A 12,232-nucleotide genomic window follows, 5' to 3' on the forward strand; every position below is an offset into this window, starting at 1 on the left:
CTAACCGTGAAAACCTTTGACAATACATTTGAATTCAACAAAACTTTAAATCTATTTCAGTTGACCCATCTCAGATGAGAGCCTTTACTTATATTAATTGGGAATTTTCCAAGTGGTTTCATTTCTGCTTCCCATCTATTTTATTCGTACGGATCTGTCTTATTTGAAACAGAGCCATTTATTACAGGACTCGGAAAGCGACATGGTTACTCACTGTGTCAGTTGCTGAGCTTATATATTATTTCATAAACAACTAGAGAACAAATTTGTAAATAAAAGAGGTCAGAATTTGATAGTAGCTGTCACTGTGTTGTGGTTACTGTCTTATAGTACATGTAGAAATGGCCTTCGAAACATCATTTTGTATTCCCTTAATTAACAGAGACTTCAATACATATTACCTTTGTAATCAGCTTTGTAATCAATTTCAGACTCAGGCCATTTGCTTTTGTACCGGCTCCTGCTGCTCCCTCTCCCAGTTCATTTTATACTCCAGATGCCTAGAGGTATTCTGGATGGAACATTTTACAGGAGAACCTTGAACTCCCTGCAAATAAGGTTATGTAATGGGACAGCTGGTTTTTGCATGTGGTATAGTTATGCTTGCTGACACTTCTCTCACTTTTAAAAAAAGTATATAACTCAGACATGTGTTGATACACTTACATAATAGCTTTACTATTTTTAACATTATAAATAGTAAGGGCAGCATAGACAGATCTAAGTTTTAAAATATATGGTGAGACGGAGTAAAAACAAATGCTTCTGCAAAAGCTGCTTCATAAATTTACTTTCCAATTTCTTTCTGAACATTATTTTAAAATGTTCCCCAGTTTACTTCCTTGGTTAAGTTAAAGTTTAAACCAGAGAAGGGTTTTTTTAAAAATATCAGAGTATTATTACATTTTCTAAGCATAGTTTACAACAAAAGTTTAATCGTAAGCATCTTTTAACTCAAAAAGGATTTTCTGGAATAAATGTTTCCTGACTAGAAGGGATCTTAAAAAATAGAAATGATTGTTTCATCTGTTTCTGTCCTTTGAAAGTTTTTTTTATTTTGAAAATAGGTGTTGCATTATAGACTCACTTACACAGACAGTATAACTCTGATTCTCATTTGATGTATTTTTATTTATTTTATTGACATTTAGATTTTATATCGCCTTATCCCCTATAATTCGGCTGTGTACAACACAAATTCAATACCATACCAAACAGGGGAGCAAACTATACAAATACATAATAACAAATTACATAGGCTCCATCCAAAATAATCATTAAAACTTACTAAAATTCCATTAAAACATCAGTTAATACAGTAAAAGGCATCCAGTAAACCCATATTTAAAACCCTCCCCCTAAAAGAGAGGAACGGCTAAGACCCTCCATAGGAGGGTAACCCAGATGTAAAAGAGCAGAGAGCAGAGAGCGGGCACCACACTCATGAAAATGTTCTGAATAATTCTGTTTTACACATTCGGTGCACTAAGTGTGGGAGCCCTCCTGACCTCATCAGGCAAGCCATTACATTATGTGAGAGGGATTGGGTATAAAAAGCTGTCAGTCTTACCCTTTTGCAGGTGTTACCTGCTGAAGAATTTTCTCAGATTAGCAAAGTTTCTGCCTCCAGCTATATTGGGTGAGTTAGTCCTTCAGGTATGTGGATTCTAGACCATGAAGTGATTGACTGGTGATTCGTTGTTGGAAATTCCAAGCCCTTGGCGAATTATGTATAAGGATTTGCATGTTACATTTTTGTAATTTTATTCTCATCTATATTTTTTTTATTCTTCAATCACTTTTGTATAGGCTGATGTGTATCTTTGTGATCTTTATAATACACTTTATTTTATTCTTACAACCTCTAGTACTTTTATTCTTTATTTTGTTCATTTCATCTAGCTCCCAGTAGTAGTACTGCAGTAACAGACCAAGTTGTTGTCTATCAGCTCCAGGGGTTCTTGGAAGAGACTGATTTTTTAGACCCATTTTAGCCTGGCTTCGGACCAGGTTTTACAACACAGACTGCTTTGGCCACCATGGTTGATGACCTCAATGCAGAGCTAGACAGTGGGAATAAAATTCTGCTAGTTCTGTCAGATCTCTCAGCAGCCTTTGATACTATTGACCATAGTATCCTTCTGAGTTGCCTCTCAGCACTGGGATTAAGGGGCATCTCATCATGGTTATTCGAGTCCTTTCTGAGGGGGTTGGTCTCAGAAGATAGTGTTGGGAGATTCCTGCTCTGCCTCATGGCCCCATGATCTGTGGAATGCTACAGGGTTTCATCTTACTCTTACTCTATTTAATATTGATATGAAGCTATTGGGAGAGGTCATCAGGACATATGGACTGTGATGTCACCAGTGTGCAGATGATACTCATTTACCTTTCTCACCAAATTCTGGGGATGATATTAGCATTCCAAACTGGTGTTTGGCGTCAGTAATGAGTTGGATGAACGTGAACAAGCTGAAATATAATCCTGACAAGACAGAAATTGTCTGGGTTAGCAGAAAGGCAGTCCAGGAACTCCAAATCCCCACAGTCTTAGATGGGGTTATACTCCCCTTGAAAATCCAGGTTCACATCTTGGGAGTATTGCTGGACACAGCTGTCCCCTTAGAAAACCTAACCGCTTAGCCATAGAAGCCAAGTGCCGCTCTGGACCACTACAGCAGGGCCAGGTGATCTGGACAAAGAAATAAGGAGCTCGGGTGTTGTAAGCATATTGACATCTCCACACCGCTTCCAATAAATGTCTCTGTGGGCTTTTAAATAAAGATTAAAGAGCATGGAAAAGAAAGCTGGCCTTGAGCTCAAGCCCCACAAGACAAATCTCAAGACAGTCGGCAATTGATCGCCTAACAGCAGCTCCCTCTGTGTATGTGTAATGCAGCACATGAGGGAAACAATTTAAATGAATCCCAGCAAACCGGTCACTCTTCAAAGCAGTCCTGGCCTAGAAGACTCTTTGCTTGAGCCCCCGCCATGACTTCTCAAGCCTTGTGGTGTCTTGGAGATTGCAGGAGAGGCTGCGTTTGATAACACTGGGAGAAACTAAGGTCATATTACAGGCAGTCAAAAAGCTGACTCCTCAGTGGTTCCCCTGGGAACTCTGGCAGGCATTCCTCTTTGACAACAATTGTATTCTTCTGGTGAGGGACTTCCTGTGTGACTCATCAGAATTCTGGCCATGATTAACATAGAAGTTTGCCTTCTCCTCAGGGACTATACAGTGTCAGAGACACAACTTTGACTCTCTTTCATTTCCAACATACTGCTCTCCTTTCTCACAGCTTTTTTTTTCTCACACATGATTCCTGGCTATTTCTTCTCAGATCCTTGGGTTGTTTCTGTGTGCAAAAGGAAAAGCTTTATATTTAACGCTTTTGAACAGTCACTTTAATTTAAAGGTGGTCTTTAGTGTGCATTCCTCTAGTTTGGGGGGGGGTGATCTTAAATGAGGATGATGAAGAGGAAATAAATAGGAAACAAAAGGGGAATAACGAAGGCTGGGGCACCAGCACTGGATCTTGGTGTAAGAGGGCCAGGACTCCCCACTATAGTCCTTGGTTCCCACATTCCCTGTACTGCCATGTATGACATGTTAGTAGGGGAAAGATAGGGATGGAGCTTTTCAGCAAGTCACAGACACTTCTCCTGCACAAAAAAAACCAGGGAGTGATGTTATTGTATCATATGCAACTCTAGTCTAGGCTATACATAAAACTCTGTTGTTTTTGGTGACTCCTAGACTGGTCTGCAGTGACATCATCAGGTCTGGTTTTGCATTGGAAGGAACATTGTGCATGAGGTGTGATGCCAGATAAATGGTCCCCATCCCCTCCAAATTTTCCTGATGCTTGTCATCATGATGTTGGGGAGGGTAGTGTTACCCCTGACTGTACAACACTTTCCGCATGGTTCAAAGTTTCGCTTACATTGCTTAAAATGGCTAGGTAATCTCATGAAAGCACTGTGTGGCATTTAGAAACTCAGCTATTGTGATAGGATTTCTTGCTTCTTATTTTGTGGTTAGAAGCCTTTGTAATAGCATTTTGGTATGTTTTGTTTTATATTGTAAGTTACCTTCAGAATAATCATCAGGGTAAAACAGCAGCTTCTTTAAACTTATGGCAGGTGTCAGTAGGTTCCTGTGCAACCAGCACACTGGAGTGTCCATCCTCTTTGATTAAGCTTTCTAAATTATTTGAATATAATAATGTTATGAATTTTATGTTGTTGCTTGTCTCTGCCCCCTCACGGTCAGGATTTTGATATGTCATCTCAATCTTAGATGCCTTCCTCTTCCCAGTTTAAGTGAAATCTAAGAGGTGTCCAGGCTACATACAATAGCTCAGGGAATTGTGTCTTCACTGGTAGCACTTTGCAGGTAATCAGTTAATTTCCACAAACACAATAACATCTTGTTATTATAGTTGTAAACTCAATTATTTTGGTTACTTATAAGTGCAAATTGCTACTCTACTGTAGGAGACACAATTTTGAAGTATTTATTGTAGTCTGGTTGGTACAAGTTTCTCTTTTCACCTTTGGTTGTGTACCTTCTTGTTTTGCAATAGCATGGGAGGTTCCTCCCAGTTTAGGGAAACAATTGCCTTTGTTTTGAGAACAATGTATGTATGCAGTATGGTGAGCCTCCCAAAGGCATTCATGGTGGGTCATCATGAGTAGCAGAGCTGTTTGACTAGATAAACTCTAGTCTGATCCAGCAGACTGTTTCTATGTTCTTAAGGAGTTTCATTCTGCCCTTTATTATTAATGTGCATACTGGACATCAGAGCTAATTCTAGGGAAATCTCTGTGTAAGTGTTTAAAATACATTTGAAGGATAAAACTCAGCCAGAAAGAGAATGTTTACAGGTTTGTTTTCAGTATTCTTTTCCCCTTACTCAGCATAATTCTAAATCTTACTATTAGACAGTAGAGATTCCTGATGCTTTGTGCCACATGAACATATGTTTTCCAGACTCCTTTGAAGTTGCTGATATCACATGGGAAGAGCCATGTCTTGACAGGAACTAAGCAACATCAGTGACAGCAAAACACATGCTGGAAACTTGTCCTAGGGAAGTGTGGGTGGAGAGTAGAAGTGCTTTCCCTGCCGTTCACAGTGCAGCTTTAGTGGACCCTTGATCCCCAATATATATCCAATCTATCACATTCACATAGAGTTCTTTTGGAGGCATCAGTGCCTCTCAAGGTTGTTTCTGTGTCTTGGCCAGTGTGGTCTCTAAAGCACAGAGCCTCCATTGGGGAAATAGACTCAATAAATTTCAGAAGTTTTTTTAAAACATCAATGGCACACAAGAGTGGATTTAGTGGGTAATTCTGGTTAACTCATTTCCAGGGATGATATACAGTTGGTTAGATCCAGATACAAAGAGTGTACAGATATGCGTAACTTGAGTTGGTAATTGAGGAGGCAAGCTGTAGAATGTATTTGGAACAGCTAAAGAAATAATGATTTGAAAATAGCCTTCTTTTCCCCTTGGCAACAGCAAAGCAATCTTTTCCGCTTTGGATTACGCTACTTTTCGCATAGTTCTGAAACATGTTCATATATTCCAATTTAAAAAAACAAAACCAGTAAATAGTATCTGAAATGTTTCATTTAGTAGCTGCATAAGAATTGTTGATTTCCACAGCTCTGTTTTTTAAGTAAAGAGTAAGTTGAAAAATGCACAATCCACTCCTGGCTTCCCATAAACCAGTCCCTTTGAAAGATCCTGGCTCCAGTCGCCCTTATTCTTCCACCTGTAGTAGTTTAAGGTTACAGATTCTAACCTGGATAACTGGGTTTGATTTCCCTACACTCCTCCAGCTGTAGCAGAGGCTTATCTGGTGAAGCAGATGTGCATCCCAAGACTCTTACATTCTCCGCTTGGCCTTTGGCCTGGTCACAATTCTTTGAATCCTTCACAGCCCCACCTAAGTACTCCTCACAAGGGTCTGTTGTGGGAGAGGAAGGGAAAAGCTTGTGTTACCTTTGAGTCTCCTTACAGGAGAAAGGTGGATATAAATCCAAAACTCACTCTCTTTAGGAAAGTCCAAGAAATTCTTCAAGCAGACATGGGCTAGATTTCTGGTAGATAACATCGCTACCAACATTGCCTGATGAGGGATTGAAAGCAGATTCTGCAACCTATTCATGTTGTCTTGGAAATTAATGTCACTGATGGTGAGGGTCTCATTTGCATGCCACCCCCCCCTTCCCTCCCTCCCTCCCCTTCCTCCCTCCCTCCCTTCCCTTACATGCCATCCTCTCTCCCCTAATTCCTCCTTCCCTCTTGTATGCCACTCTCCCCTCACCTCCCATCCACTAGGGTGGGTGGGCCATGTCCAGATGCCAGGCTCCTCCCTCCCTTGCATGCCACCTCCTCCCTCCCTCCTTCAGCTAGGCTGGGTGGGCCAGGTCCAGATCTCCGGCCCCTCCCCTCCCTTGCATGCCACACCTCACTCCCTCACTCCCTTGCAGCAGATTTTAGCTACACTGCAAATTCAATGTAGTAAGTTGTGCTTAATCCAGAAATTTGTCTAGAAACCAAATAGCATTGTCTTGTATTTCTCTGGCATCTCTTCTAGCATTCACCTTGGAGAGAATCTGTTAATATAGAGGAGGACTGTTACCTTGAAGTACGATGGGTAAAAAAACATTTCCATGCCTCAGAGAGGCCGAATAAAAGACATCTCATTGCTGATAGTACTGTAATAGTGTTTAAAACTGTTGTAGCATTTCAGACAAGCATTTCATCTCATTTAGAAATGTTGACATTGCTGGAAGATAATGCCCAACTGATATTTAGTTATTCAGTAATACTCAAGCAATTATAGCAAGGCCTTTGTATGTATATGTTCCATTTAACAAACAGCTGTAGCAAACCTTAAGTGAAAAATCTTCCCAAATTCCAGCTAATTCTTATTAGTTTAATTTAGGCGCATTTCCTATATTATGTATACCGACAGTAGCAATGTTTGTTCCCACCGATGTAGAAAGTAAAAATTTGGATTATTGTACTGAAAACCGACAGATCATTAATGCCCTTCAGGAGCACTAGTTTAGATCATATTTGATATGTTACGATGATTCCCGAACATACCAACATTATCTGTAAGCTTATTAGTTTATTTTGTCTACTTACAAGGTTTCTATTTCTTATGAGATAGGAGAAGCAATTTGAAACTGTAATGGCCTTGTCAATGGCACTGAGATTTTTGGTTGTTATTTCTTGAATGATAGGAGCTTACATCAAGAATGGGAAATTTGCTTATATATTATTTTAAATTGCTCAAAAAGAAAAAAAAATACCAATAGGTTTTCAGTATAAGATTTCTTCTTGCCCCTCAAGAGAAGCTACTGCTGTGACTTCACAAGCATTGAGATGGACCTGATATATAAACGATAACATTTCCAGACATTTCATTTTAAAGCCAAGGAGGAGATGGGACACTTTTCTGGGAAGTGAAAAATGATGCGGGAAATTGGAACGTATGCTGTTCCTTTCTTATCGAATTTCAACTTATTTTATTGCTTTAACAACATAAAAACACCATTTGTATCAGTAGATAAAATTGTACTATTTTGCATCATCATCATCATCATCATCATCATCATCATCATCATCATCATCATCATCATCATCATCATCATCATCATCATCATCATCATCAAATCAATCATGCTAAGTAGCATATCGGGGGAAAAGCGCTCTCTAGCATTTCCGGTCTTGGGCGAGTGTTTCAGCCTCTTCCCATGCAATATTCAGTGCCTTCAGGTCTTGCTCGAATGTTCTCCTCCAGGTGTTTCGGGCATGTCCTTGCTCCATATTTATGGAATATAAATTTATAAATGCCTTAGTTTTCTGCAAACAAAATTGTAAATATACTTGATACTTCATGAAGTCACCGAAGACTATATAGTAGGAAAGAACCATGGCACCCAGGAACTGTTGGTTTCCATCAGTTTCGCCAAAGTAATAATAATTGGCCATGTGCTGGTAGGGCTATGGGAATTGTAGTTACTAAACATCTGAGCTATATTCACACTCATACCTATAGTACCTATAGTAGCTTTGTGTATGTATCGTATACTTCGTCATCTGAGAGAGAGTGAAAAAATAAAATATACAAATATAAAACAAATTATATAATAAATAAATGAAAAGTATATTAATTGGAAAGGAAAAGTCTTACCATTAACTAGTACTAGTAGCTTATCTGGGTATTGAGTTACATTTTATATCACTGAAGTGAACAAATTCTTCAGTAGCTATGTTATCATTATACACGTGATAGATTATTTGTGAGAAAAATATTCACATTTGAACAATACATATATCATTGGAAAAGATGGTGAATTTTTCCAGTATCAGCAGAATGTTTCATTAACAAGTGAGGTGGGCAGTGCAATCCAAGCGGCGAGGCAAGTGGTGGTGGCACAGCGATCATGCTGCCCTGCCGCTCCCAGGGAGGCTTCCCGGCAGCTCATGGAGGCTTACAAAGCAGCCTCCCCCTGCCCTCAAGAAACCTCTAAGCCTCTACTTTCAACCAAAAGGATCCAGTGGATTCAACGCCCCCCCCCCCGGGGCTCTGATTGTCTCACATAAAGATATTCACATTACTATGTTTAACTTAGAAAGCCTTTTTAAAAAAGCACCACTTTGCTCGTTTCCCATATACCCCCCAAAGATCATTACACTAAAAAAATAGCAACTTACTGGTGATCCCTGAGCTGAAAAGTGTCTTCTGTCCTCAACCAGAATCAGAGCCTTTTCTGCTCTGGCCCCAGCCTGCTGGAATACTTTGTCTAGTGAGACCAGGGCTCTGCGGGATTTATCCCAGTTCCACAGGGTCTGTAAGATGAAGCTGTTCTGCCAGTACCCACCATTAAAAATGTGGATTTAAGGTGATTGGTGATTGGTGAATTCTTTCTATGAACTAATGACAACTGCAAGTTGATGAAAGAAGCTGTTTTCCCTCAGACCTGGCCTTGGCTGCCTGCTTTTAAAGTTTCTCATAGCAGTGGGGTGCTGTGTGGTTTCCAGGCTGTATGGCCGTGTTCTAGTAGCATTTTCTCCTTACGTTTTGCCTGCACCTGTGGCTGGCATCTTCAGAGGATCCTCTGGATCCTGCTTCAGATCCTCTGAAGATGTCAGCCACAGGTGCAGGTGAGACATCAGGAGAAAATGCTACTAGAACACGGTCATATAGCCTGGAAACCACACAACACCCCAGTGATTCCCGCCGGGAAAGCCTTCGACAATTTGTCATAGCAGTTCTTAGATTTTTGTGCTTTGTCTGCGCTATCCCACTTGACTTTTTAGCGTCATTCTACAGAGAGGGAGCATCCTCTCTGAGCATTTAAAACCCCCGGAAGAAATAGGGATTTTTCTCCAGTCTCACTTATAACAGGGAACATATTTCTAGAAATGAACACTGTATTTGTTTTTCTGTTACGATTACTTGGGTTCCAAAGATCACGTTTCATAATTCATGTGTGTTTAACATACAATTTTATTTTTTCTGTGGTTGCTGTGAAGTAGGTGTCTTTTTGTGCGGGGTGTGTGTGTGTGTGTGTGTGTGTGTGTGTGTGTGTGTGTGTGTGTGTGTGTGTGTGTGTGTGTGTGTGTGAAACATAAGCAAAATTAACAGAATACTATACCCAGGCTACATACAATACTGAATGGGTAAGATTTGATACAATAAGTGTAGAAGTGTCTGACAGATAACAAAACCATCCAAAATGTCTAAGAAAAGTCCACAACAGTGTATAAAATCCAAACATGGGGCAAGCTTGCTGCTGTTGCCTGTTTCATGGTGAAATTATTCCACTCCCTCAGCAATAGATTTTAATCTTTCCCACATGTTCTGAAGTCACTATCATGGAATACCCTGTGAATATTAATAAATTCATAGATGTGACATTTTCCATTAGGCTAAGACATATCATGTTTGGAAGCTAAAAGTGTTGTATGTAGCCTAGGTGTAGCATTCTGTTTATTTTGCTTAAGTTTGATTCATTGCACACTAAATCTGCTTCCATGACATGTATATTTTTTTGAAACAGTGTTGTGCTATATTTTCTAGGAATTAGCAAGTTGTGGATGGAATAAGAAAGAGAAACACATCCTTGCCCCTAATATTGTTGCCTTTACAAGGAGATTTAATCAGGTAAAGATGTTTCTTCTAGTCAACAGATTGGTATTGTCTTCCAAGAGTCAAGAAGGATTGGATTTATTATACTGTATGATCTGAATCTTATTATGATCGTATTTTTTGGACTTGTGAGTTTCTTAAAGTAATGATAGCTCCCTCTTGTTTCCTACAGCGTCTTAAAATTGGGCAACAAATGGTTTGCTGATTGCAGCTGACAGTTTGACAATGGTTGGGTCCAAAACTTCTGAAGTAATTTTTTGATAGCTAGCATTTGTATTAGTTTCTTAACAAAAGTAATCAGTAGTATGTGGTATTGGCATTTACTTCTCTTTGTTTTGCCTTTCAAAAACAAATTTAAACAATGCATTCCAGGAGAATATTATTAATGATTAAAAGTATTTGAGTTTCCACTTCCAGTGAGTTGCTGTTTAAATAACTAGGTTTGAAAGATACCAAAGAAACTGATGTAATTCTTGCGAAATGCAAAGTTAAGCCAATTTGGAAAAACATATGCAGCCCATCACATATCTTCAGATTTGTTTTAATTAATATTGATGTACTGTGTTGCACATTCTCCACATTTTTAAGCAAAGCAAAACATTTTCAGCTTGCTGTCCCTTATGCTTAGAAGACAGTAGAGTTTACTTGCAACCTTACTAAAGTTTAAGTAAACATGATGTTCATGGCATGACATTATTCTCAGTTAAACCATTGACTGGTCAACCCAAACCCTTGGAATCTGTTTTCTGCAACCATTGATACAGTACGGTGTTCTGATGCATTAGTCTTAATTTTTGAAAAACTGTAGAACACTTTAGGTTGCTACCACTGTCTAAACAACTGAAGTTTCAGAGCAAGTTGACAGAAATATATTTTATGACCAGTGACTTCGTCTTCTGCAGAGCAGTACCCCCCCCCCCCAATCTACAAAGGTTTCGGTAGGAAACTGTTTCACTGTGCAAGGGAGAAATATAGCCTGAAGATATCTGCAAGAAATATATTGTACTGGGTGGGATTAAGTTATCTTTTTGCTTCATGTTTCCAACTAGTTTTACGTCTGTATGGAATAACAAGTGTTAAAACCCCAATTGCAGAGACTATCTTTTGTCTGTCTTTTGACCATGGGCACGTGACTGTGAATATCCTGCTCGTGTGGTTCGCTGTTTGCAGCGTTATATGCTTTTGTGCACTCAACCTGTTAAGAGTCATATACGTATTAGATTTTTTAATTCAGTGGAATGTGTCTTTCCTGTTAAATTAAAGCCTATGTGTGTACTTTTTATAGGTCAGTTTCTGGGTGGTACGAGAAATTTTAACAGCACAGACTTTAAAAATAAGAGCAGAAATATTGAGCCATTTTGTGAAAATTGCAAAGGTAAGTTTGATGTTTTTAAACCCATCCATCTCAGAATATTCAGTACATTTTATGTCTTCCCTGTTTCTCTTGTGCTGTTGAAAGGGCTATTCAGTTAGTGAGGTGCTGTATGGTTTCCGGGCTGTATGGCCGTGTTCTAGCAGTTAGTATTTAAAAATTCCTAATGGTTAAACCTGTCCCATTAATAGATGAACAAATTGTGTCTACTATATGAATTAATTTTCATACAGTCAGTTAACGGTTCTTATTGACAAAGATGGGTATCATTCTGCAAAGAACACATTGCCATAAAAATGATAAAATACTTTACTCCGGGTAAAACAGGCTTTTCTAACATGGAATTCTGGGAGAAGCTTGTATGTCTTAGCCAATGGGGCAGAATCTCTTAGAATGTAAGGCTATTATTTTTTCTTTCCACATCCTAATTGTCCAGTTTACCCTTTCCTGATAAAACTGGAATGAGCCATGCAACTCTCCACATTGTGATACTACAAACTCCATTGTAATTCATTCATTAGTTTACAAAAGTGCTGATAACCACTTCAAAGTCCAGCAAACATTGAATTAACTAATTAGTTTAAGTTTGGTGATTGCCGAATAGGTGACAGTTTCTTTAAAATTAGGCCCTTTGGCCAGTGGAGAGCAGCTAAAGAAGCATGTGTGATTTGTTTCTGAAGA

At 39.1% G+C, this 12,232-nt stretch overlaps 1 protein-coding gene across 5 annotated transcripts in view; it reads left to right on the forward strand.

Annotated features, from left to right (window-relative positions):
* Positions 1-12,232, forward strand: part of RALGPS1 (Ral GEF with PH domain and SH3 binding motif 1) — a 240,760-nt gene that overhangs the window by 45,979 nt on the left and 182,549 nt on the right. For all 5 annotated transcript variants that reach the window (XM_048513563.1, XM_048513565.1, XM_048513566.1 and 2 more), the window contains exons 6-7: positions 10,111-10,194; positions 11,465-11,554. In XM_048513563.1, the coding sequence (XP_048369520.1) occupies positions 10,111-10,194; positions 11,465-11,554 (174 nt within the window). The remainder of the gene's footprint in view (positions 1-10,110; positions 10,195-11,464; positions 11,555-12,232) is intronic.

Source organism: Sphaerodactylus townsendi, linkage group LG12, assembly GCF_021028975.2.
Source record: "Sphaerodactylus townsendi isolate TG3544 linkage group LG12, MPM_Stown_v2.3, whole genome shotgun sequence".
NCBI lineage: Eukaryota > Metazoa > Chordata > Lepidosauria > Squamata > Sphaerodactylidae > Sphaerodactylus > Sphaerodactylus townsendi.